This window comes from Vigna umbellata, chromosome 9, assembly GCF_029865625.1.
Source record: "Vigna umbellata cultivar VRB3 chromosome 9, Vumbellata_1.0, whole genome shotgun sequence".
NCBI lineage: Eukaryota > Viridiplantae > Streptophyta > Magnoliopsida > Fabales > Fabaceae > Vigna > Vigna umbellata.
This window is the reverse complement of record NC_142173.1, coordinates 14,914,107-14,941,494: the sequence shown is the minus strand read 5'-3', so window position 1 is coordinate 14,941,494 and position 27,388 is coordinate 14,914,107. Positions and strand designations below refer to the sequence as shown.

General features: G+C 37.4%; 1 protein-coding gene and 1 non-coding gene across 2 annotated transcripts; one reads left to right on the top strand and one right to left on the bottom strand.

Moving 5' to 3' along the window:
• Nucleotides 1-3,582: 3,582 nt before the first annotated feature.
• On the bottom strand, nt 3,583-3,690 carry LOC148192667 (small nucleolar RNA R71). The gene has a single exon (XR_015782421.1). It is a non-coding gene; the product is annotated as a small nucleolar RNA R71 (small nucleolar RNA).
• A 12,347-nt stretch (nt 3,691-16,037) lies between these two features.
• On the top strand, nt 16,038-17,157 carry LOC148192666 (uncharacterized). Its single transcript, XM_088098603.1, has 5 exons — nt 16,038-16,123; nt 16,216-16,326; nt 16,426-16,507; nt 16,884-16,982; nt 17,062-17,157. Exons 1-5 carry the CDS (start codon nt 16,038-16,040, stop codon nt 17,155-17,157), a joined length of 474 nt encoding a protein of 157 aa, XP_087954729.1.
• Nucleotides 17,158-27,388: the final 10,231 nt, after the last annotated feature.

The following is a 27,388-nucleotide window of genomic DNA, read 5'->3' as shown; positions in this document are numbered from 1 at the left end:
ACTGCATTTTTAATGCACATCAAATTTGATGGGCCGCGACAGCCGCATCAATGGGAAGTTGATTATGTCACTTTTAGAGTCCCAGTTTTCAAGTGTAAATGGGTTGATATAAATTCTGGTGTCATGACAGATGACTTTGGTTTCACATTGGTAGACTTGAAATAGATGAATTACATTGATGAACCTTTTATCATGGCTAGTCAAGCAAGACAAATATTTTACGTAAATGATCCAGCGAATAAAAAATAGTCAGTGGTTTTAGAAGGAAAAAACATGCATGGACATGACGATGACGATTCTCTTGATATACTTGAGACAACATCTGTTGCATCTAGACCCATTGAAGACCCAGTTGATGACGTTGTCGATGTCATCTAGACAATTCGTAATGATCACAATGAAGGGATTTGGGAGAAAACAATATCTTAATAGGTTGTGATATTTTTTGTATTGACTTTATATTTATGTTCATCATAATTGAATTATTACTAACCTTGTATAATTTTTCAGGTATGTCGGCCTTCGACTCAGGATCGGGACAGACCAAACGTGGTCGAGGTGTCACACGATTGGCAGATGTGACATCCAGACGCGTTGATGGGCAGAGGAGTGATGACAAATTTATGAACACCGAAATACGGCGCCACAAACTTGTTCAACAATCGGCAAGTGTGACCGAATCGTTTCAAGTAATATACTTGGTAAGACCAAGTATTGTTCTCTTGAATTATAGTTAGTTTATTGCACTTAAATAAACTAGGGAATTGTGTTTAATTGTCTATTATTTTCCCGTTTTCTGAATTCTGCTTAATTTGGTCGAAAATTCGTAATTGTGCTAATTTGGGTTTTCTGAGCTGATTAAGTGCATTTCTGGTTGTAGGAAAGTTGTGGAAACATCATCTGGAGCATTGGGATATGGCGTGACACACTCAAAGGCTCAACATTTAGTCATTTAGATTCTAATTAAAATTGTAATTTCGTTTTCTAGAAGCCCTTAATTAGAATTAGGTGTTTTGGACCCTTTTAGGGGCAATTTTGTAAAAAGACCCATTTGTAGGACATGTGCCTTTTTGATTATGGTTTTTAATTGATTGTGGACCCCATTTGGAAGAAAAACTCTCGGCATTTTAGAGAGCCTTAGCCAACCACACAAAAAGACTCTTACACACTTAATTTTTTTTTACGTTTTGGAGCTTTTCTCTCTTAGGGTTTCTTGTATGAACACTCTTATGGAGAGCTTGACTTGGGTGTCTCGTTTTTGGCCATTTCAATGAGCAAGATGCAGATTTTCTTCTTCTCTTAATTTACTCTTGGTTGTCTTAGCTTATTGGTGGTGAAAAACTATTCATTTCCACTTCCATTTGCTTGTTCTTGATGCTTGGAGTTTGAGTTTTGGAGCTTGTCTTTGCATTTCCATGGTGGATGTTGGGTTTGAGTAACTTTATATTTCGTTTTCCTCTCCCTTTGCTGCTGTTCCTCTCGGTTTTTATCTCATTCTATATGGTTGGATGATAAAAATGAAGTTCTATGTAGTTTTAGGTTGAAGAGAGCTTAAGATGATGTGTGGGTGTTGTGGGTTTAACTCTTTTCTTGCATTTTTCGGTTTTGATGCTTGAGACAAGGTTGGGATCAGATCTTGGTGATGTTATGGAGGCTGGACAGAACTGGAATTAATGGTCTAAGTATTATTTTCGTTTTTGCAAAGAAACTTGAAGAAATGATAGTGTTAAAGATGGGTTGATTAGTAGAAGTTTGGGTTTATTGTTCTTGTGTTCATTTGCAACTTTAACTTTGGTTTCTTGAAGTTGTTCTCTGTATTGAAGAGTGAAAGAAAGCTTTTGGATGCATAATTCTTGAAGAAAAACCATTTGGAGTTTGTAGGAGAGAGGAAATTACTTCATTTAATTTTTACCACTTTTGGACCAACACAAAAGATGCTTGTTTTGACCCAAGGAATGTTTCCACTTTGAGATTTGGCCTTTGCTTGTTCCAGCCGTGAATTGCAATGAGAAATGGAGGTTTTTAGAGTTTGTTTTCATTTGATTTAGCTTACTTGGCACATTGGTAGGAGCACCCATGGTATCTTCCATTTGCACATTGGTCTTTGAAGCATTCTTTGGCATTTCCACTTGGTGGTTCACGTAAATTGTGTGCTTTGGTGTATAAAATCATTTCTTTGCTGCATGGAAGGAGAGAGGGGACGATCTTAGAGAGTGTGGAAGGCACATGCTTAATTTCTTGAAAAATGGTGCACATGGGAGAAGAAGTCAACACATTTTGTGGCTTATTTAAGGTGAAATTGAAGTTTGACTTGGGTGCATGGTGACGCACGACCATGTGCTCTTTCTTTGGCCAATTGGACTTTTAAATTCATTTGTTAATTGCCATTATGATAAGTAATTTGCTAGGATTAAATTAGGCTTGTTGGTTTCTTTGGTTTTTAATTAATTTAATTAATAGGTTGAGTTTATGTGTTTGAGTTAGTGTTGCATTTAATTATTTTTAACTGTGTTTGTTAATCAGTTTGTAACAGTGTTTGATGTTTGAATGTTGTCAAAGGCTTTTAATAGTGCTAGTTTAATAACCATGCTAAATTAGTTTGTTTGCAACTCTGTCTTTATTAAGTTCTTTAATTTTTGCAAAACCTTTTCAAAACCCCCCTTTTTTTTGTGTTAGACTCGATTTTCGAACTACAAAATTGGTCCTTGAGAGACGACCTAGGATTCACTTCCTAGCACTATACTGCATTATTAATGCACATCAAATTTGATGGACCGCAACAGCCCGCATCAAATTTTGGCGCCGCTGCTGGGGACCAACGGTTCAGTTTTGAGTCTTGTGTTTGTGTTGTGTGATTTGGGTTGTGTTGTGTTGTGATAGTGTCGTTTTGCTATCTTGTGTTGATTTCTGTGGTTTGAATATTTTTTTTTGTGCTATTGTTTCATGATTACAGGGTGTTGTGATTTAGTGCATGACTAGAGGAAATCCTGGATTCATACCACCCTTTGATCCTGAGATTGATAGGACGTTTCATAGGTTAATTAGGCATTCTAGGAATTTGTCTTTAGAGTCTGTTTTTGAGTCTGTTCCATTGAATACTGTGCATCCCACTGCTGAGTACTTTGTGCATATTGCATCTACTGCATTTGTTGCATCTACACTTGATTCTGATTCTGATTATGTTGTTTTTCACACTGAGAACAATATGGCACAACCTCCACCTCGTGAGAGGATTTTTAGGGAGATGGCTGCACCTGATTTCAATATTGAAAGCTTGTGCATGCAATATCCTGATGAGGACGTTCCATTTGTTCTCAAGACTGGACTGATCCATTTGTTGCCCAAGTTTCATGGTCTTGCAGGTGAGAGTCCACATAAGCATTTGAAGGAATTCCATATTGTCTGTTCCACTATGAAACCGCATGATGTTCCTGAAGAGCACATCTTCTTGAAGACATTCCCTCATTCATTGGAAAGTGTTGCTAAGGATTGGTTGTATGGTTTGGCGCCTAGATCCGTCACTAGCTGGGATGATCTGAAGAGGTTGTTCTTGGAGAAATTTTTCCCAGCATCTCGGACCACAGCTATCAGAAAAGACATAACTGGGATTAGGCAACTTGGTGGAGAGAGCTTGTATGAGTATTGGGAGAGATTTAAGACACTTTGTGCTAGCTGTCCCCACCATCAGATACCTAAACAACTCCTTATCTAGTATTTCTATGAGGGTTTGAACAACATGGATCGGGGTATGATTGATGCTGCCAGTGGTGGAGCTCTTGTGGTGAGGGGCGTACATGATGTTGTTGCCCAGTCTTTATCAGCTGTTGAAAGCAAGTTGGAAGGAAAGATTGACTCTCTTGCAAAGTTGGTGACACAATTGACTACCAACCAGAGATCTGCAGCTCCATCTGCATCTGTTGCACGACTATGTGCTATTTGTCCTTCTAGTGACCACTATAAAGATGCTTGTCCTTCTTTGCAGCACCCTGCTGCCTCTGATGCGCCTCAGGCTTATGCTACGAACATCTACAACAACAGGCAGCCACAACAGCAAAATCATGACTTATCCAGCAACAGGTACAACCCAGGGTGGAGGAATCACCCCAATCTAAGATGGAACAATGCGCCACAACATCAACAGCAGGCACCACCTTTCCAGAATGCTGGAGCACCTAACAGATATGTGCCTCCACCTATGCAACAACACCAGAGGCAAAAACAACAGCAGCAGCAAGAGGCACCTGCCCAACCAGCTGCCCATCCTTCCACTTCGTCTGAACCTTCATTGGAAGAGTTAGTAAGACAGATGACTATGCAAAACCTACAGTTTCAGAAAGATAACATGCAATTTCAGCAGGAGACTAGAGCTTCCATACAGAGTCTCACTAACCAGATGGGTCAGATGGCTACTCAGATAAACCAAGCGCAGTCTTAGAATTTTGATAAGTTACCATCCCAGACTGTGCAGAATCCAAGGAATGTGAGTGCCATAACCCTCAGATCAGGGAAGCAGATTGTTGTGCTTTCAGAGCCCGCTTCTACACCTACACCCGTGCCTGCCACTTGTCCTAGAAAGAACGACCATGACGGTCCGAGCAGGGCATTTGAGGTGGGTGAATCTTCTTCTCCAGCCGGTGGTTCTTCTTCAGGTGGATCTTCTCCCTTTTCCACCACCACCGCTGTCGAACCTTCTCCATTGGTTGACCGACCTATCCCTCTACCATTTCCTTCACGGGCACTTCCTAGCCAAAAGATGGAAGAGGTGGATAGGGAAATTCTGGAGACCTTCAGGAAGGTAGAGGTGAACATACCTCTACTCGATGCCATCAAGCATATACCGAAGTATGCCAAATTCTTGAAGGAGTTGTGCACACACAAGAGGAAGATGAAGGGAAATGAGAGGATTAACATGGGAAGGAATGTATCTGCGCTTATTGGTAAGTCGGTCCCGCACATCCCTGAAAAGTGCAAGGACCTAGGTATATTTTGCATTCCTTGTGTGATTGGAAACAATAAATTTGAGAATGCCATGCTTGATTTGGGTGCTTCTGTTAATGTCATGCCTTTGTCTATATATGCATCTTTGTCTCTTGGTCCTTTGCAAACCACGGGTGTGGTCATTCAGTTGGCCAATAGGAGTGTTACCCACCCAACAGGTTTCATACAGGATGTCTTGGTTAGGGTTGGTGAATTGATTTTTCCTGCTGACTTTTATGTTTTGGAAATGGAGGAGGGATTCTCTCATGGATCCGCTCCCATTATCTTAGGCAAGCCATTCTTGAAAACTGCCCGAACTAAGATTGATGTGTATGCTGGAACTTTGTCTATGGAATTTGCTGATATTGTTATTCATTTTAATATCCTTGATGCAATGAAATTTCCAATTGAGGACCATTCTTTGTTTAGGATCGATGCATTGGATGACATTGATGAATTTGTTGTTGACAACTTCCATTCTTTGCATGAGAAGAAGCATTCTTTTCTATCTTCTTTGCATTCATGCATTGAATCTGGATTCGAATCAGGATTTGAGAATGATGTTGATAATGTTGTGGACTTTGATGAGGATTGTGATGTCCAAGATGTTGATGTTATGCATGATATTGATGATGTTGTTGACATATATGTGATGGACATTGATTTGGATTGTGATGAGATGAGTGTTCTGCCTTTACCTGTACACTCTTTAGAGTCAGAATGCATTAACCACGTTGCAGGAAGTACATTTGAATTTGACTTGCAGGTGATAACAGTTGAAAAACTGTTATTTTCATGCTTAAAATTGACACAAAAAGCAACCTTTACACTTAGAAACTAGCTTGAAATCATGCTTTTATCCATATTTTCAGAAATAAGAGAGCTGGACAGGTTTATGCTTGATTTCAGTGTTTTTGTGCAGGTTTTAAGGTGAATTTAGTGAAAGAAGTGAAGAAGAAGAGAGATGGAATCAGAAAAGACATCAAAAAGTGCAAAAGGAGAAGCCGAACTAAGATTGATGTGTATGCTGGAACTTTGTCTATGGAATTTGCTGATATTGTTATTCATTTTAATATCCTTGATGCAATGAAATTTCCAATTGAGGACCATTCTTTGTTTAGGATCGATGCATTGGATGACATTGTTGATGAATTTGTTGTTGACAACTTCCATTCTTTGCATGAGAAGAAGCATTCTTTTCTACCTTCTTTGCATTCATGCATTGAATCTGGATTCGAATCAGGATTTGAGAATGATGTTGATAATGTTGTGGACTTTGATGAGGATTGTGATGTCCAAGATGTTGATGCTATGCATGATATTGATGATGTTGTTGACATATATGTGATGGACATTGATTTGGATTGTGATGAGATGAGTGTTCTGCCTTTACCTGTACACTCTTTAGAGTCAGAATGCATTAACCACGTTGCAGGAAGTACATTTGAATTTGACTTGCAGGTGATAACAGTTGAAAAACTGTTATTTTCATGCTTAAAATTGACACAAAAAGCAACCTTTACACTTAGAAACTAGCTTGAAATCATGCTTTTATCCATATTTTCAGAAATAAGAGAGCTGGACAGGTTTATGCTTGATTTAAGTGTTTTTGTGCAGGTTTTAAGGTGAATTTAGTGAAAGAAGTGAAGAAGAAGAGAGATGGAATCAGAAAAGACATCAAAAAGTGCAAAAGGAGAAGCCGAAGTTACCGCTCAGCGGCAGTTTACCGCTGAGCGGCACTCAAGAGCTCACGGGAAATCCGCTGAGGGGTAAAATGGCCGCTGAGGGGAAGAAACGACTCACGCACTTACCGCTGAGCGGTACTTTACCGCTGAGCGGCACACTTATGGGCTTGGGCCTAGATTTTCTGTAATTTTAGATTAGTATATAAGCTTTAGGACGTCCTAGGGTTTGTATCTTTGGCAGAAACGAAGCAAACACTCTCTCTTCCACCCCTTTGAAGGAGGATCTTGGATGCTCAGGCTACCTCTTCACCTTTCTAGGGTTTTATCTTTCATTCTTTCATTATTGTTCATCTAGTTTCACCATGAATATGGTGAACTAAACCTTGTATGTTTGTTGGGGAATCAATGTAATCTTTTGAAGCTCTCATATACGGAATTTGTGCTTGCATCTTAATCTAAGACTCATGCTTTCTTTCATCATTAGTTAGGGTTTTTCCTCTTTGCTCAATGCTTGCTTTGTTTAACTCATTCAATGCATGATTATTGGTTTTGTCGATACGGGAACGTACGGGGAAGTCTAGATCCGGGGAATTACTCCCAATATTATATTGGTTGTCGTTAAGCTCCTATGCTAAAAGAACTAATTACTAGGAATGCTAGGAATTGTATGAACTCGTAATTGGGGATAGGCCTTCTTGACAAGGTAATTTAGAGAGTGGCATTAACAATGATGACTTGAATGTCGAATTCCTAAAATATATGAGTGGATAAGATGAAATTGACCCCCAACAACATATTCATATATATATATATTTCATTGAAAGTGCTTGTCTTTTGTTTTGGCCATTGATCAAAACTCATGCATACATGTTTATTTTCTGTTTTGCATATTAAACTCCAATTATTTCGTTCTTAAGTCTTAGCTAATCAACAAACCACACAACTAAACTAGGCCGTGAGTCCTTTGGGAGAACGATACTTGGTCTTACCAAGTTTATTACTTGAAACGATTCGGTCATACTTGCCGATTGTAAAACAAGTTTGTGACATCATATTTTGGTGATCATAAATTTGTCCATCAGCAGGCACCCACTCTTGAGCTGAAACAGCTCCCAGACAACCTCACGTACGTGTACTTGGAGGATGATGAGAAGAAACCGGTGATCATTTCTACCTCCCTTGATTCTGTTCAAGAGGAGAAGTTGCTTGGTGTGTTGAGGAAGCACAAGAAGGCCATTGGTTGGAGTTTGGCTGACATACCTGGTATTAGCCCATCCACATGCATGCATAGAATTCTTTTGGAAGATGGGGCAAAGCCAGTGAGACAGCCACAAAAAAGGCAAAACCCCGTGATCATGGACGTCATCAAGAAGGAGGTGACCAAGCTTTTGCAAGCTGGGATCATCTACCCTATTTCAGACAGTCAGTGGGTTAGCCCCATCCATGTTGTGCCCAAGAAAACTGGCCTCACTGTGGTGAAGAATGAGAGGGATGAGCTTATCCCAGCTAGAGTGCAGAACAGCTGGAGAGTCTGCATTGACTATAGGAGGCTCAACCAAGCAACCAGGAAAGATCATTTCCCCCTGCCATTCATTGATCAGATGCTGGAGCGCCTGGTAGGTAAATCTCACTATTGTTTTCTTGATGGTTTTTCTGGTTACTTTCAAATAAATATTGCGCCTGAGGATCAAGAAGAAACCACATTCACCTGCCCCTTTGGCACTTTTGCCTATAGGAGGATGCCCTTTGGTCTATGCAACGCCCCTGGTACCTTCCAACGGTGCATGCTTAGCATTTTTAGCGACTTTCTTGAGAGTTGCATAGAGGCACTACTACAAAATTGACCATAGATAGCGCTTAATAGATAGCGCTTTTTCTAATAAGCGCTATCTATTAATGTGCAGAACAATAGATAACATTTATTTACACAAGCGCTATCTATAACTATGACAATAGATAGCGCGTATTTTAAAAAACGCTATCTATAATTATTTAATATTATTTTTTTAATTAATAAATTGAAATATATCCATAGATAGCGCTTGTTTAAAAAAGCGCTATCTATGATAATTGAATAGATAGCACGTTTTTAACTAAGCGCGATGTATTGTGACCCAATAGATAGCACGTTTTAGAGTACGCGTTATCTCTTACGATTAAAATTTTTTCCTCTTCGCGCTACTAGGAGTCTCTTGCAATTTGACGTTCACTTTGAACATCACTGCTTACCGCTGCTCCAAGGTTTCATTCGCGCTGCTCCTTCGTTTCATTCGCGCTCCTCCTCTGTTTCATTTGTGCTACTCCTCCGTTTCATCACTAGTTAGGGCTCTTCTCCTCTTTTTCATCAGCGTAGGGCTCCTTCTCCTCCGTTCATCAGTGCGTTAGGGCTTCTTCGGTAGTTCTCCTTCAATTTGACGTGTACGTCTTTGCTCACTCTTTCAGTGCACTCCCGTTTTCAACAGTGTGTGTGGACTTTGCTCCTTCGTTTTAGGACTTCCGTTTTCAGGTATCACATTCCTTCTCCTTCCTCTTCTCGGCTTCGTTTCTCCTTTGCCTTATTTTCATGAAAACACGTTTTTATCAGGTGGTCATCGCACCATTGGTGTAGAATCTGTATTCGTGCACTGGGTTTAGGAACCCATTGTCGCTCGCTTCTGTGTTAGGGCAAACACTAAGGGAGAACGACACTCCTCTGGTGAGTTTTTAAATTTTGCAATTGTGTTATAGTTGTAGTTATTTTATTTTAGCACATAGGTCGCGTGAATATTTGGGTTTGGTGACTCTGTTTTGCATAAGTGAGACTAATTCTTAGTGTAAGTATGGAACAAATTGGATTAGTGTGTGTGAGTGTTAGGAAGAGGGAATGTCAATGTAACAGAGGGGAGAAGGGTAGTTGCAGAGAAAGGTTGAGAGAAAACGAAACAAATCATGTAAGTAAAACAAATAAGGTACCAAAAATTCAAAATAAACAATGAAATGGAACTGAAAGAAAATTTTCAAGCTTACATATTGGTGGAAAAAGCGAATTCCAGGTCCTGTTGAAGCCACCTCTTCAACACTTGAAGTGGCCCACGAGGACAAAGTCTGAAACAACAATAAAAAAGGCAACAAATTTTAATTTCTTGCTACAACCCTGTTATATTAACATTCCCAATAAAAAAATGTCTCAGATTTTGTTATCCATATATCAGAAGTACATGATAAGAGACAAAGTTAGATGGCCCTCATATTTGTTGTAACGTGTATTGGTTTAAATGAAGAAGAATTGGAATTTTGAAGTGGATGAGCTTTCGGAGGTGAGTATTATTTTGAACCAAATCTCATCAACAAAGTGAGGTGGTTCTCAGCCACAAACGCCTTGTGTGTTTCATAGCTCTCTTTCTTTCTCCATTATCATTTCCATCTCTAAATTCGAAAAAGAAAAATAACCCAAAAATACTCAGAAAAACTGTTTATTTGATCCTATCTCATATAGCTTTCAACTCATGGAAACAGAAGAATAATATTTTGTCACTTACTATTCTATCTCTTTGTTCTCCATAAACTTAAAAGGCTTAACATGAGCTCAAAGCCATGGTAGAGAGTCTTATTTCCTCCTTATTATATACTATTATTCTCTGAGGATGTGAATTATATTTGGAAAAGTAAAGGTGAGACTTTTCCAATATATGTATAATAAAACATAAAACGGTTGCTGAAAGGTATTTTGGAGTGAGTAAAGTCTATGTTACTTGGAGCAGTATCTGCTACAGAGACAAAAAACCGTCTACCAGAGAATATGTACTAATGTGGATTAGTTATAACGTACACCATTTTCCCTCTATCACCTATACTAGTGAACATGCGAAACTCTTGAAGAATGCATTATGTTGAGATTATTACTACATTTAACCTTCAATTATAGTACAATTGTTTTCCTTCATTTTTGTGCATCCAATCTAGGAGAAGGATTATCGTCTCAAGAAAATAAAAGTAGAATGTTCATTAAGTTATGTAAACAAAATACGGACAATGAAGCCATATAGGATTCTAATAGTAATATCAGAGCATCCATTTTCCTTCAATAAGAAAGGATTAAAGTTCGATACATCAATTACAGAGATAGATATAGGCAGAATTTGAGCATAATAATTAGTTGAAGTGATGCAGGGAATTGTCAAGCATAACTCCACATGATAAAGTACTTTTTAAAATGACAAGGAGAATTTAGTGAGTGTTGTAGATCATGTTCAGTCAAAGGAATTTGAGCATAGATATAGGCAGAATTTGAGCATAATAATTAGTTGAAGTGATGCAGGGAAATGTCAAGCATAACTCCACATAATTATTAGTTGTGTAGAGGTGATAGATGATTCAAGCTATATAACTCTGGTCATACATGTTTGCTGGTATGTTCTCTACTGGTTTCAATAGGAGAGGATTAGAGATAAATGATAAAATAGTTTTACCGGGCAATTAAAGTAGTATGAGTTGTAGGAGGAACAAAGTCTTTAATCTGGCTGTGAACTTTTAATTGTGTGAAGCCAATGGTGTTGATTCTCGAAGTTGTCATGTGTTAGTAATAGAAAATGTTGTTCCTGAAATTAACAGTGTAAAAGTGTCACCATTTTGCTTCAAAATCAGTCATTGTACATCAACCGTAGCCTTCCACTGCTGTGCTCCTCTTCACGTTTCAGCCGTCCACTTCCACTGTCCATTGTCCAGCTCTCTGCATTCTCACCGGCTGCTCCTCACGGGTTGCTCTCCCCTTTGGAATGTCCCCCTCTATTCTACTGTATACTACACTACACTACTGCTACTGGAATCTAAATTACTCACACTTAACACTACACGGCCTTCTCCTTATATTCTTGGAAGTGCACACTTTCATTTGTTCCAGCCAGCTTCCCCATGTTTTTGGTCTCCCATTATCATCTTTTAATTCATTTCTTCCATCAATTGCTGCTCCTGGATGCAAAATAAAATAAGGTGGGCCCCTCCATTTCTCATACACTTCTGCATGCTACTGCTTTGACTGAGAACACCACTTCTTGGATGCGTGGTGTTATGTGCCATTGTGACAAAGCTTTCTCGCTTCCCCTGGATGCGTGGTGTTGTGTTCCAACACGTCCCAGCTCTTTGCAGACTGGACACTGCTGCACCTTAGCTGGCCGTGAGCTCCTCTTTCTTTACATGGAGCAGGCCGTGGATGTGCTGGACCAAGCCGTGGAGTGTGCTTGTGTTGTGTGCAGCTGTGTGCAGCTGTGTGCTCCCTGTTGGCAGCGTTGGACGTGGCTGGTGCAACTGCCTTCCTTTCTCTCCACCAAGAAACTAAGCATTTTGCTGCTGGAAAAATAAAAGAAATGTGTGCCCCCTTTCCGTGACAGAGAGCCCTTCTAAGAAAGAAAAATTCCAAAACCTCCATGCAGTAAGCGTGTAGCTTTTCTCCAACGTGTTCCTTTGCTCAAGGTGGCTTTTGCTGGACGTTGTGTCTCCTGCGTGCTGCTGCCTGCACTCCTTTCATCTCCCACCATGCATCTTCAATTTATTTAATATTCATTGCCCATGGACTGCCAAGCCACTGTAAAAGAAACCGTGAGTGGTGCCCACCTTTTTGTATTGTCTCCCACTTCTTAAAAGAAAGAAGATTCCCTTTTAATTGGATGGCTAGGCCGTGTGGTGTGATTTCTATTTAGTCCTCATTTCTAAACTTACAATATAATTACAAAACTTACAATATAAATTAGAGGAATGCAAGGAACTAAATCTTTTCAACACACCCTTTTCTACTGGTTAAAATTAAGTAACTATAGAAGTTTTGAAACTAGCATTTCTATAAGCTAAAACTTCATATAATTATTATTAATAAAATAATATTATTAAATTTATACTAAAATTCATTAAATATTTTAAAAGAAATAAATTTTATTAAATTATAATTATGAATCGATAATTATTTTGTAAATTAATAAAAGTATATATATATATATATATATATATATATATAATATGGATAAATAAATAAATAACTGTTTTTAAAGTTGTTTAAAAAGTTAATATAATAATTATTAAAATAAAATAATATTAATAATTATTAAAAATTAATATAATAATTATTAAAATAAAATAATATTATTAAATTCATACTAAAGTTTATTATATATTTTAAAAGAACTAATATATATTTTAAAAGAACTAATATTATTAAAATAAAATAATATTATTAAATTCATACTAAAGTTTATTATATATTTTAAAAGAACTAATATAGCTACTTTTTAATTAATCTTACTACTACTTCTAGGTAGACAAATACACCTTACCACACAATATTGACCTTACTGCTTCTATTTAATTAACCATCTTACTACACATTCCTTTTTGGCCTTCTAGGTAGACAAATACTATCATTTTATTTCTTTTCTTAAGTGACCTTGTTTTCTTTATTCAGGCTCTGATAGAGTATACACTCAACATCATTGTTATTCTTTTTGTAAATTGCAGTTGTGAACTTTTCTTACACATACGGTGTGTTTAAAGTTGAGGTAGATGAATATTATTTTATAGTTTGTTATTTAGAGAATCCTCTTAATCAACCTCCTGAGAAGTATGCATCCATTATTAGTGAGGACATTTGGAGACAATTTATTGCAAAACGTATGGAAAAAACTTTCAAGGTAATGTATACTATCTATATATAATATATTTATTCCTTAATTCTTGAGCATATGATTTGTTTACTATCTTTCTTTTTAGGAAAAAAGCATACAAAATAAGAAAAGAGCATCAAGCTCCAAGTACCCTTATAGGGGCTCTCGTAAGGGGTATGCCCGCATAGAACAAGATATGGTAAGTTAGTTTATCATTTCAGATATGGGGAGTATTTTGTTTGATTGATTAAATTGATTCAATGATGGTACAAGGCGTAAACTTTTCTGTTTTCGAGTCAAGTATATTTTCTGATTGAGAATATAATGATGAATTGGTTCTGTTAGTAACCTAAGTGGAAATGGGTGTAATAAGATTATGGAAAATTGTATGGATGATGGATATATGATTATATGGGTATGTAATTGACTAATATGCGTTAATATGTTTAAGCCCCTTGCACATGTTTTAGAAGTTGACGCAGAAAATGGAAATATGGTTATGATGTTGTTTTTTTATAAATTGGTAATAATATTTTAGTGCATACAAGTTCTGGAAAAATGACGCATGGTGTGGAGAGTGGAATTTGGAAAATGGTGTATGCAGTGGCAATTTTTATGCTTAAAGTAATTATTGGTGTTTTATAAGTGTTTGAATGGTAGAAATATAATTGGGTGTATTAATTGGTTAAGTCTGCAGGGCATAAAGTTTATTATTGTATGTTGGCCATGATTGGTACACTAGGTTATAATATATTATATTTTATATATTATAAATTATGCAGCATGCTAAAATCATTTTTTTATTCGTTTGGGATTTGAATATAAAATATTATAAAGTAATATATGTTAGAAAGTTGCTATACACTTTTATATTTAGAATACTGAGTACACTATATACGTGTTATGTTTGTTATGACTAGAACTTATTATTGGCTTTATTTTATATTGTAGAGGTGGTGTAACTATAGTGCAGAGTGGTTAATTATATTTATTGGGTTGGTGGTTGTGTTAGAATGTCAAAGAGTGATTAGGAGTAGGTCGGGGTTATGGTCTATTACACTAAGCAATAATTTGATTAATTGGAATTCAATTATGATGATATCCATGACAAAGGTTGGAGATAATTGAATATGTATAAATTATAAGATTATGGTAGTCTTTTTACTGTGGAAACTTTATGTTCATTCTCTTTCCAATCTATACATGGAATGCTTTTAATGCTCTTGAAAAATGAATTAAATGAATAAATGTTGATTCTCTTGCAATTTTCTAACTAATTTGATCTTTTCTACAACAATTAGATAAAGGAATTGGGATCAAATGTTAATAACATTCCCCGTCAAGAATTGTGGAAGCATGGTCGTGTGAACAAAAGCGGGGCAATTGAAAATGAAGAAACTCAACAAGTTTGGGACAAATGTGTAAGTAATATGTTTTCATATTATATTTGTGTGTGGAATGACAATAAATGTGATATGTTTGGTTCTTGTTTAGGTTCAATTGTCACAAACTAATTCAGAAGAGATGAATAATGATCACTCTGACATTTTGAGTCAAGCTTTATGTCTCCCAGAGTATCCAGGTCGTGTTAGGGGAATGGGATTTGGAGTCGGTCATAGAGATTATTTCCCGTCTAAAAAGCGTCATACGCAGCATGAGCATGATAAATTAACTGCTCAATTGAAAGACATGTCGGAAAGAATTGCACGAATGGAAAATGAGATGCTTCGAAAAAATGACACACCAAATACTACTGAAGAAGCTAATATTAATAGTGGCCAAGGGAGTTGCACATTGTCATCAAATAGTTTTCCCGAGGTAACTAACTTATCTACATTACTTTCATATATATTTTAATTTTCTTACTTTAAACTTTCATAGGAATCACATTGAAGATTGTCTTATAATTATGTTTTATAATGTAGGGGGTCTCAAGTTGTAAATTGTTTACATTATCACCATCACTTTGCTTGGTTGCCCATGGAAAATTGCATAATTTTAAAAGTGATACACTACATGGTAGACCTCTACCTAAGGGACATGTTAAAATTAGTATAGATATTGCTTTGGAGCCAAATGTATCCTTGCCTATACCAATTGATGATGATGACATGATGACAATAGGACAAGCAATAGGTACATTTTTGGCATGGCCAATGAATTTCGTACAGATTAGTGATGAGGTATGTTTATACAATTGTATTCATTCATATTTATGAACATATTTCACCTATTGCCTAACTTGTTTAATTGATGATGTTTTAGGATTCTACTCAACCTAAAAAGAAAAACATGAATAATACAAATGAATGTATCGCACCTAAAAAGAAATGTCAAGGGAAAATGCCCTTTCAACATACTCCTCGTAAACTATTTCATCCCAATATTTCTGAATGGTGCAATTGTCTCTCTTCATACATGAAACTAAAGCCATCAGAGTCACTTCCTCCAATACAAATGGACAAAAACATATTTGGACTAGATAATCATAAAGAAATTGTTAATGCAGAAATTATTGGAGAAGTTACTAACTATGCATGGCTAGTGCAATTACAATTTCTATATATATCGGGTAAAACATATACTACAGTTTATCATTAACTTCATTATTAGATTGACACCTTATCATATTGCTAATACATTCTTATATTTTTCTTTTATAAGGTACCTATATCAAAACTTTGTTAAGCCAAATGATAAGGCGTTCTTTTTTTTATCACCCCAAATCACAACACATGAGCTACCAATGAAAGATAGAATGCAAAAAATAGTTACTCTTTTTCTTGATAATGGGGTGATTGATAAGTTTGTTCTTGCACCTATTAATACCGGGTAATACTTTACTTTACAACTTTATCAATAATGTATTATTTTCAAAGTTAGATGTACGAATTCTAATTTTGTTGATTCATTTCAAAGTGTAGCCAACATTGGGTTTTGCTAGGAATCAATCTTAAACTGGAGATAATTCATTATCTTGACCCAGTAGCGGTAGACATTAATATGAGGCAAGATTTGAAGAAATTGTTTGACATGTAAGAATATATGTGTTGTATACTTTTACTTGACATATTCGTATACTTTTAGTTGTATTGTTGTTACTTATACATGCTTTAATTTTATTTATTCACTAGGGTTATACAAACCTATCGAGCTCAAACAGGAAACATGGTTTCAAAATCTAAGTCAAACAATATCAAGTGGACAACAATTAAGGTACATTACTCTAGTATGTTTTGTGTAGTATAGTCTTGATTGTGATAATTAAATTGTTGAATGACCTCATGTGACCTTTTAATTCACATTATGGCTGCTTGTATTGTACTGGTTAGGTGAATAACTTGTATTCTTGAATTATTGGAGACTTATTTCCTTGTTGCATAGTAATGGTTAGTTAAATAACATGTATTATTGTGAAACTGGTTGGAGGAGTATATGGTTGTTATGAAAGCATAACCTTTTATTAATAGTTTAAACTTGTATATGGTATATAGTTATTTGTTATTTGCACTGAACATGTTTGGAGTATACTACAGTTTTGAATCCTTTTATGTTCAAATTATAAAAATGCTTTTTAATTTTGAAATTCTAGTGCCCAAGACAACCCAACGGCAATGATTGTGGGTATTACGTGTGCCAATATATGAAGGAAATTATTACATATTGTGAAGGAGGAACAATTCCAACTGATGTAAGTTATCTTTATCGTTATAATTAATTTGTAGTAATATTTAATTAACTAATTCTATATTATTTTCTCTTTCTTGCAGTATTTTTCTAGTTGCAGATGTCAACAATATCATGAAAGTCAAATCATTGAAGTTAGAGAAAATTGGTGTATACATGTAATTAGTACATGCTTATAGGTTATGTTAAGGTGATATGTGATAGGATATATATGTTATGACACGTAATAGACGACTTAACGATTAACTTTTGAAATATTAGTGTACCAATAATTTGTATTTATATTAATGAACATTCTTTTTGAGACATTTGTCATATTTTTCTCAATATTTTATATTTTTTTTGTATATAATACCATAATAGAACTAATATTTTATATTTTATTCTAAAATTTATTATTTTTTTAAAAAAAAAATTTGAACCAATAGATAGAGCTTCTTTAAAGAAGTGATATCTATTCTCAGCAACAATAGATAGCGCTTCTTTAAAGAAGCACTATCTATTGGCAACCACCAATAGATAGTGCTTCTTTAAAGGAGCACTATCTATTGGCAGCCACCAATAGATAGTGCTTCTTTAAACAAGCGCTATCTATTGGTGACTGATAATAGATAGCGCTTGTTTAAAGAAGCGTTATCTATTGTTGCTGAGAATAGATAGTGCTTTTTCTAGAAGCGCTATCTATTAATAGATAGCGCACGCATAGATAGCGCTTAAAAAACGCTATCTATGATAAAAATAAGCGCTATCTATGTACTTTTTTGTAGTAGTGAGGTGTTTATGGATGATTTCACTGTGTAAGGATCCTCTTTTGATGCATGTTTAGACAATCTGGAAAATGTTTTGAAAAGATGCATAGAAACAAACCTTGTTCTCAATTTTGAGAAATGTCACTTCATGGTTGGACAAGGTTTGGTTCTAGGGCATATCATTTCTGAAAAGGGAATAGAGGTAGACCCTGCTAAGATATCTGTGATTTCGCAGTTGCCTTACCCCTCTTGCGTGCGAGAGGTGCGATCTTTCCTTGGACATGCAGGTTTCTACAGGCGCTTCATCAAAGATTTCAGCAAGAAGGCGCTCCCCTTGTCCAGACTGCTGCAGAAAGATATTGACTTTTCTTTTGATGACAGATGCAAGCAGGCGTTTGATTGCCTGAAGGAAGCTTTGACCACCACCCTTATCATTCAGGCACCGGATTGGACAGCCCCATTTGAGCTCATGTGTGATGCGTCTAATTATGCATTATTAGGGGCTGTCTTGACACAGAAAATTGACAAGCTGTCGAGAGTGATCTACTATGCTTCACGCACTTTGGATGTTGCCCAAGCAAATTATACCACCACTGAAAAAGAGTTGTTGGCAATTATTTTTGCCCTTGATAAGTGTAGGTCATATTTGCTTGGATCACCTGTTATTGTGTATATTGACCATGCAGCTCTAAAGTTTCTGTTGAAAAAGGATGAGTCAAAGCCTAGATTGATCAGGTGGATGCTACTGCTCCAGGAGTTTGACTTGCAAATTGAAGACCGGAGTGGAGCACAAAATTTGGTTGCAGACCACCTCAGCTGGATTGAAAAAGCTGGGAATGAAGCTGATGTGTTGTCCATCCAGGATGCCTTTCCTGACGAGAGTTTGTTGATGATTTCTTACTCGCACCCCACTCCTTGGTTTGCACACATTGTAAATTATTTGGTTGCTTCTGTTTTTCCTCCCTTAGCATCACGTGCTCAGATTGCTAAAATTAAGAGTGATGCTAAGTATTATGTTTGGGATGACCCATATCTGTGGAAGTTGTGCAGTGACCAGGTTACTAGGAGATGCATTTCGGACCATGAGATTGACTCGGTCTTGCAGTTTTGTCATGCCTCCTCACCTAGTGGTCATCTGGGGATAAAAAGAACAGCTCGCAGGGTGCTTGACTGTGGTTTCTATTGGCCTTCCATCTTCAAAGATGCAGAGAAGATTTGCAGCACTTGTGAGCCTTGTCAGAGAGCAGGAGGATCAATTTCACAGAGACAAGAGATGCCTCAACAACCTATGTTGTTCTGTGAGGTGTTTGATGTATGGGGTATAGATTTCATGGGTCCTTTTCCTGTTTCTTTTGGTTTCTCTTATATTCTCCTTGCTGTGGATTATGTTTCAAAATGGGTGGAAGCTAGAGCCACCAGGACTAATGATGCTCGGGTTGTTGTAGATTGTGTTAGATCTCACCTCTTTTGCAGGTTTGGAGTGCCTAGAGCAATTGTTAGTGATCAAGGAACCCATTTTTGCAATAGATCCATGCAAGCTTTGCTCAAGAAATATGGGGTGATGCACAGAGTTTCTACACCTTACCACCCCCAAACAAATGGGCAGGCTGAGATCTCCAACAGGGAGATTAAGAGGATTTTGGAGAAGATTGTCCAGCCCAACAGGAAAGATTGGAGCAATAGGTTGGACGATGCTCTTTGGGCCCACAGGACAGCCTACAAAGCACCGATAGGGATGTCTCCCTACCGGGTTGTCTTCGGAAAGGCATGTCACCTACCGGTTGAGATTGAGCATCGGGCATATTGGGTTGTGAAGACTTGCAACTTCTCCATGGACCAAGCTGGAGAGGAAAGAAAGTTGCAATTAAATGAATTGCATGAGATCCGATTGGAGGCCTATGAGAACTCGAAGTTCTACAAGAAGTTCTACAAGGAAAGGACAAAGAAGTTCCATGATAGTTCTATTGTTAAAAAGGACTTCGAGGTTGGCCAACAGGTTTTGTTGTATAACTCTAGACTCGGCCTCATGGGTGGTAAGTTGAGATCAAAATGGACTGGACCTTTTGTTGTGACTAATGTTTACCCTTATGGTGCAGTAGAGATCCAAGGTCCATCTACAGCTAAAAGCTTCAAGGTGAACGGGCATAGACTGAAGCCTTTCCTCAGCAACCCTTCTTTATTGGATGTAGTGGTGGAGGAGACGTCTTTGGTCCACCCCACCTATCCTCCCATCTGACTCAGGGAGTTTCTTTTCTCCTTCCCTCCTCATTTTTATTGCACTTTGTCGATATTTGATGACTGTTCTGATTGTTTGATCTGCTGATTGTGACACACTGAGGACATTGTGTCGTTTAAGTGTGGTCTATTAGGGAAGGTTGTTTCTTTGTTCATGTTTCGGTTTTTATGTAGTTTGTTGTGTCTTGTGTACAGTTTGGCATGCTTTTCGTGAATTCTGGATTGTGATTAGGTCGTCAGTTTTCCTTCACTTCATTGATACTCTGATTTGTTGGATTCCTTGCTTTTCTTTGCTTGGAAGATGATCATGATGTTTGAGAGTTGAATTGATGGTGACCATATTACCTGTGAGATTTGAGCCATTTGATGATCTTTCTTGTGTGTGATATGTCTCTTGATTGCTTGCACATATGTCTTGGCTTGACTCTTTTTGATGATTCTTGATTGATACGCATGTTTGAAAGTGATAAAGGCATTTTGTTGTTGAGCCTCTAGAGCCAGATGAGCCTACCCTGTTTTGATCCATTGATAACCCTTTTGAGCCTATGTTTTTCCCCATTTCTTTGTTTTGAAGCTCATACACCAGCCCTAAGTGAAAAAAAACCATTATTACCTTAGCCTTAGGGAATTTTGGAGCTTTGGAATTGTTTTGGGAATAAGTGTGGTCTCTTGGGAGTTTCAGAGGAATTGGCTAGTGAGTCCTCTTCTTATCATGTTTTTGTAAATATGTGGTGTATCTTGTCTCTTGAAATTGTATGCTGAATAGAGTAAAGAAAAGAGACAGGATGGAAAAAAAAAGAGAGCAGAAAAACAGTAAAAAAAAATGAAAAAAAAATTGTGAATAATGGAGTCAAGAAGAGGATGGAATTAGAGGTTGTGGGTGTGTTTAAATGTGTTTACACTTGTTCCCCATTGCTCCTCTGTTCCTTATGGTTTGTAGCTTCTTATCCAGATATATCCTCCCTTGTCCTTGGCCCCATTACAACCATGAAAAGACCTTTTGATTTGAACATGCGTATGTGCTTGAGTGTTGATATTAGAGGCTTGCCAAGTCTATTTGTGTTTGCTTTCTTGAGTGCATTGAGTGACATTGATTTACCTTAAACACTTGATAGAAACACTGATTGTGTGCATCTGTGAGGCTCTGTTGCCTTTGATTCATCTCTTGAACTGATTGATTGTTTTCCTTGTACTGAACTGTTTGGACGATTCTTTGAGTATCTGCTTTCATTGACTCTGTGTGGGATTCTGCCTATACCTTTTACTGTCCAAATTTTGTGAGAATTGTGCAACTGTGTTCCTGTTTTGGAGTCTTTGGTGTCTGTCTGTCGAGTCTGTGTCACCTCCCTGATGTTTGAGTAGTTCCCTGGTTTTTGTCTTGGTTTTGCCCAGGAGTGCAAAAGACTAAGTGTGGTCTATTTTGATGAGTCTTTATTTCTTGAATTATATTTAGTTTATTGCACTTAAATAAACTAGGGAATTGTGTTTAATTGTCTATTATTTTCCCGTTTTCTGAATTCTGCTTAATTTGGTCGGAAATTCGTAATTGTGCTAATTTGGGTTTTCTGAGCTGATTAAGTGCATTTCTGGTTGCAGGAAAGTTGTGGAAACATCATCTGGAGCATTGGGATATGGCGTGACACACTCAAAGGCTCAACATTTAGTCATTTAGATTCTAATTAAAATTGTAATTTCGTTTTCTAGAAGCCCTTAATTAGAATTAGGTGTTTTGGACCCTTTTAGGGGCAATTTTGTAAAAAGACCCATTTGTAGGACATATGCCTTTTTGATTAGGGTTTTTAATTAATTGTGGACCCCATTTGGAAGAAAAACTCTCGGCATTTTAGAGAGCCTTAGCCAACCACACAAAAAGACTCTTACACACTTCATTTTTTTTTACGTTTTGAAGCTTTTCTCTCTTAGGGTTTCTTGTATGAACACTCTTATGGAGAGCTTGACTTGGGTGTCTCATTTTTGGCCATTTCAATGAGCAAGATGCAGATTTTCTTCTTCTCTTAATTTACTCTTGGTTGTCTTAGCTTATTGGTGGTGAAAAACTATTCATTTCCACTTCCATTTGCTTGTTCTTGATGCTTGGAGTTTGAGTTTTGGAGCTTGTCTTTGCATTTCCATGGTGGATGTTGGGTTTAAGTAACTTTATATTTCGTTTTCCTCTCCCTTTGTTGTTGTTCCTCTGGATTTTTATCTCATTCTATATGGTTGGATGATAAAAATGAAGTTCTATGTAGCTTTAGGTTGAAGAGAGCTTAAGATGATGTGTGGGTGTTGTGGGTTTAACTCTTTTCTTGCATTTTTCGGTTTTGATGCTTGAGACAAGGTTGGGATCAGATCTTGGTGATGTTATGGAGGCTAGACAGAACTGGAATTAATGGTCTAAGTATTATTTTCGTTTTTGCAAAGAAACTTGAAGAAATGGTAGTGTTAAAGATGGGTTGATGAGTAGAAGTTTGGGTTTATTGTTCTTGTGTTCATTTGCAACTTTAACTTTGGTTTCTTGAAGTTATTCTCTGTATTGAAGAGTGGAAGAAAGCTTTTGGATGCATAATTCTTGAAGAAAAACCGTTTGGAGTTTGTAGGAGAGAGGAAATTGCTTCATTTAATTTTTACCACTTTTGGACCAACACAAAATATGCTTGTTTTGACCCAAGGAATGTTTCCACTTTGAGATTTGGCCTTTGCTTGTTCCAGCCGTGAATTGCAATGAGAAATGAAGGTTTTTAGAGTTTGTTTTCATTTGATTTAGCTTACTTGGCACATTGGTAGGAGCACCCATGGTATCTTTTGCACATTGGTCTTTGAAGCATTCTTTGGCATTTTGATGAAAGGGTCGCACCTCCCAACAAAAGTTGTGCATAAAAGAATGCAGTATAGACTAGGAAGTGACTCCTAGGTCGTCTCTCAAGGACCAATTTGGGTTCAGTCTCAGATTAACACGTAGTGGGGGGGGGGTTATCAAAGGTTTGTGACTGTAATTGAACTTAAATTAAAATGGAAATTAAACACAACTAAACATGATTGACGGTATTCCAGTGCATGAAAACATTAAACTGAACATTGCAATAAATAAATATCCAAACACAATTCACCACCCCAAAAGAAGAAAATCAATTCAACCTATAATGCAAACCATTCTTAGGCAAAAGAAATTAAAAGAAAATAAATTTTTCTCTCCCATTAATCGTAACAGCTGCCTTCTACCGTGGCACCACTCTTCTACCTAATCTACTTCTCATTCCATAATTCAAAAGCAAAGCTACTTTTCTTTAAAGAAAAATAATCATTTCTCCTCCTCTAAACGTAACAAGCTGCCACTTACTAAGCTAAATCCAAATGCCCTTTGCTCCATCTTCCTTCAAGCCGTGGCACATCACTCCTTCAACACGTTTCAGCAGCTTCCAATATCTCCAGCCACCTCAAGCATCCTCTCATTCTCTATTCCAACTAAGCTAAATAGAAATAAACTACTAATTCAATCACCGCTACTGCCCTTTAAAGAAAGAAAAACCACATCCTTGCTGCTGGAAATAAGTAAAAAAAAGCCGAGAGCTTCTTCCCGTGTCACCGCCTCTCGATTGCATCTTGGAGCTCTCCAACAAGCAAAGCATTGCACGTCCTCTCCAAAACAAATATTTCTTCTCTGAAATTTATCACCAAACAAGTGCACCTACCCATCTAATCACCTCTTCATTCTCTCTCAAAGTAATAAAGGAAATGCATTTATAATGCCAAACGTCCCATCATCTAGAATTGATTCTCCAACCATTAGTCACGGTGCCCTTTTTTTTCATTCCAGCAAAGAGCAGTAAAAGGCTTTAATCAAAAGTTAAAATGTAAGGTTGTGCATCCTCCCAATCCATGACAGCACACCACTTTCTCCATGCCTTCTAGAACCATCATTTCACCTCTTTCCAGCCGTGACAAGCACCACACACACCAACGTGCTGCTGCTTCCAAAACGTAACAGCGCACACCTCCAGCTTCATTCCAGCAGCATGCAACTCACTAAATTGAAATTAATATGAATGTGCGCATCAGCCATAACTTCCACCCATTCCAGCGTCACATCACTTAGAGAAATGAAAGTGCCTTTAAATTAAGAACGTCACAGCGCTTGCAGCTCCAAGAATCAGCACCTCCTACCAAATGGAATGCAAAATGTAACTTAAGGAAAAACGTTTCCAGTACGCTAGACTAGGCTTCAATTAAATAGTGCGTGAAAAGCAAAATGAAAAGGCAAGAGTGAATTTGCAATTTGAAATAAATTTGGAGCTCTCATTCATGCTAGCGTAACAGCCCTCCCATCTCTCATTCCATAAAAAAAACGTTCAAAGAAAACTCCCCCCGTTCAAAACCGAGAGAAGAGTTGCCAAAATGTGTGCCGGCTAGGGCGCACCTCTAAGGACGTGTGTCCTCCCTTTAATAGGGATGGGGTCCACAAATAAAACCCTAGGTCCAAGTCACTAACTTCTAATTTTTGGGTCTACTCTAATTTACCAAAAATTGACCCAAAATATAAGAGTTGATTCAAAAATTCTAAACTACTGAATTACAATTTAATTAATTCAAAAATGTCTGTCTGGAGAGTCTTGAATTTATTTGGCATTCTTCCTGATGTCCCAAATTGTATTTCCGAAATTTTCCTGCACTTCAAAAACGCACTTAATCAGCTCAGAAAACCCAAATTAGCAGAATTACAAATTTCCGACCAAATTAAGCAAAATTCGGAAAACGGGGAAATAGCAAACAATTAAACACAATTCCCTGGTTTATTCAAGTGCAATAAACTAAATATAATTCAAGAAATAACGACTCATCAAAATAGACCACACTTAGTCTTTTGCACTCCTGGGCAAAACCAAGACGAAAACCAGGGAACTACTCAAACATCAGGGAGCTGACACAGACTCGACAGATAGACAACAAAGACTCAACAAAGACAGAAACAGAATTACACAGTTCTCCAGGAATCTGGACCAAGAAAAGAAGTAGACAATTCCAACACAGAATGAATCAGAGAAAGCAGATACTCATGAAATCATCCAAGCAATTCAAGACATGGCAAAATGATTAATCAGCTCAAGAGGTGAATCAAAAACAACAGAACCTCACAGATGCACACAATCAGTGTTTCTCTCAAGTGTTTAAGGTAAATCAATGTCACTCAATGCACTCAAGAAAGCAATCACAAACAGACTTGGCAAGCCTCTAATATCAACACTCAAGCACATACGCATGTTCAAATCAAAAGGTCTTTTCATGGTTGTAATGGGGCCAAGGACAAGGGAGGATATATCTGGATAAGAAGCTACAAACCATAAGGAACAGAGGAGCAATGGGGAACAAGTGTAAACACATTCAAACACACCCACAACCTCTAATTCCATCCTCTTCTTGACTCCATTATTCACATTTTTTGTTTCACTATTTTTCTGCTCTTCTTTTTTTTTCATCTTGTCTCTTTTCTTTTCTCTCTTTTCAAAACAAAACTGTAAAAGACAAGATACACATATATTTACCAAAACAAAACAAGAAGAGGAACCAACTAGCCAACTCATCAGAATCCCCAAGGAGACCACACTTGTTCCCAAAACACTTCCAAAGCTCCAAAATTCCCTAAGGTTAACGTTATCATGGTTTTTCACTTAAGGGTGATTAATGAGCTTGAAAACAAAGAACAGGGGAAAAGTATAGGCTCAAGGGGGTTATCAAAGGATTAGAACAAGGTAAGCTTATTTGGCTAGAGAGGCTCAAGAACAAAACTGCCTTTATCACTTCCAAACATGCATATCAATCAAGAATCATCAACAAGAGTCAAGCCAAGGCATATGTGCAAGCAATCAGGAGACATATCCCACACAAGAAAGAACATAAAGTGGCTCAAATCTCACACAAGGTAATTCTGTCACAATCAATTCAACTCTCAAAAATCATAATCATCTTCCAAGCAGAGAAAAGCAAGGATTTCAAACAAATAAGCATCAATCAAGTGAAGGAAATGATAAGTCTACAACCCAAACAAAGTCCAGAAATCAAGAGAAACATGTAAAACTGTATACAAGACAAAACAAAAACTACCTAGAAAAGAAAAAATTTAACCAAGAAAACAAAAACTAACGAAGAAAAATAAAAATCTCCCCCAATAGACCACACTTAAACTACACAGTGTCCTCAATGTGTCATAAGCATAAGATCATAAATCAGAACAATCATCAGATCATGGACAAGTGCAATAAAAGTAGGGAAAGGGGGAGAAGAGAAAAGGAAAACTCCCCTGATCATGGTGGCAGTTGCCAATTTTGGACTTTCAGGGAGATGTCTTCCACCACAGGATCCAGCAAGGAAGTTTTGAGGAAGAATTGCTTCATCCTCCAGATTTGATCTAGCAGGGAAATGTCTTCCACAGCTGGATCTAAGAAGCAAGGATTGTTGATGAGCAGGTTCAGCTGGTGCCTATTGATCTTGAAGCTTTTGTCAGTGTTAGCACCTTTATTTTCCACTGTGGGTGCATGTTGGTCAAATTCATGTGTACCTCCTGCAACATGGTTAGTGCAATGTGGCTCCAAAGAAATGACATGCAGAGGTATAACACCCAATCCTAGTGTAACAGGCTGAACCTCAGATACATCCTCAGAACATGAATCAATTTCAAAATCACAAGCAACATCAACTACAGATTCAGATTCATGTTCAATGCATGGAGAATAAACATTCGGATGCGACAACAAAAATTGGTTCTCATCATGCATAGAGGGAAAATTAAAATCAGACTCAACAACAATATAATCATCAGCATACCTCTCAACAACATAATCATCAATATAGTCAAATTGAGGTATGCTTACCTCCTCTTCCTTGAAGATTGCTAAAGTGTGGGAAGATGAAGGTGGTCTACCTGGTTCTGGGTTACTGCTGATTTCTGCCTGCTCCTCAAAATACTCATCACTCTCCTCAGGAGCAAGAGTAGGGACATAGGATGATGGGAAAGTAGATGGCACAGTAGTAAGCTCATGACTCTTCTCCCCATCTTCTATGTTGATGCCACTATCATCATCATCTGGAATCTGAACAGTCTGAAATGGTAACTCTGAATCTTGAGACTGTTCCTCAGTGAGTTGAGTGGCCATTTGCCCTATCTGATCAGTCATACTCTGAATGGCAGCTCCTATTTCTTGCTGGAACTGCATGTTCTCTTGCTGAAACTGAAGGTTCTGCATGGTCATCTGCTCCAACAACTCCTGCAATGTAGGCTCAGAAGTAGAAGGCTGAGGAGCTATTTGGGCAGGAGCATCATATTGCTGACTTTGGTATTGCTGGACTGGTGGAGGCATGAAAGTACTCTGGAATGGTGGTTCTTGATATTGATGCTGTGGAGCATTATACCATCCCAAGGTAGGGTCATTCCATC

Bases quoted from the DNA above. Each gene is read 5' to 3' on its own strand.
- LOC148192666 (XM_088098603.1), top strand. From the start codon at position 16,038: ATGAAAGATAGAATGCAAAAAATAGTTACTCTTTTTCTTGATAATGGG. The intron at 16,327-16,425 runs GTAAGAATATAT...TTTATTCACTAG, and splicing joins TTGAAGAAATTGTTTGACAT to GGTTATACAAACCTATCGAG. The intron at 16,983-17,061 runs GTAAGTTATCTT...TCTTTCTTGCAG, and splicing joins GAGGAACAATTCCAACTGAT to TATTTTTCTAGTTGCAGATG.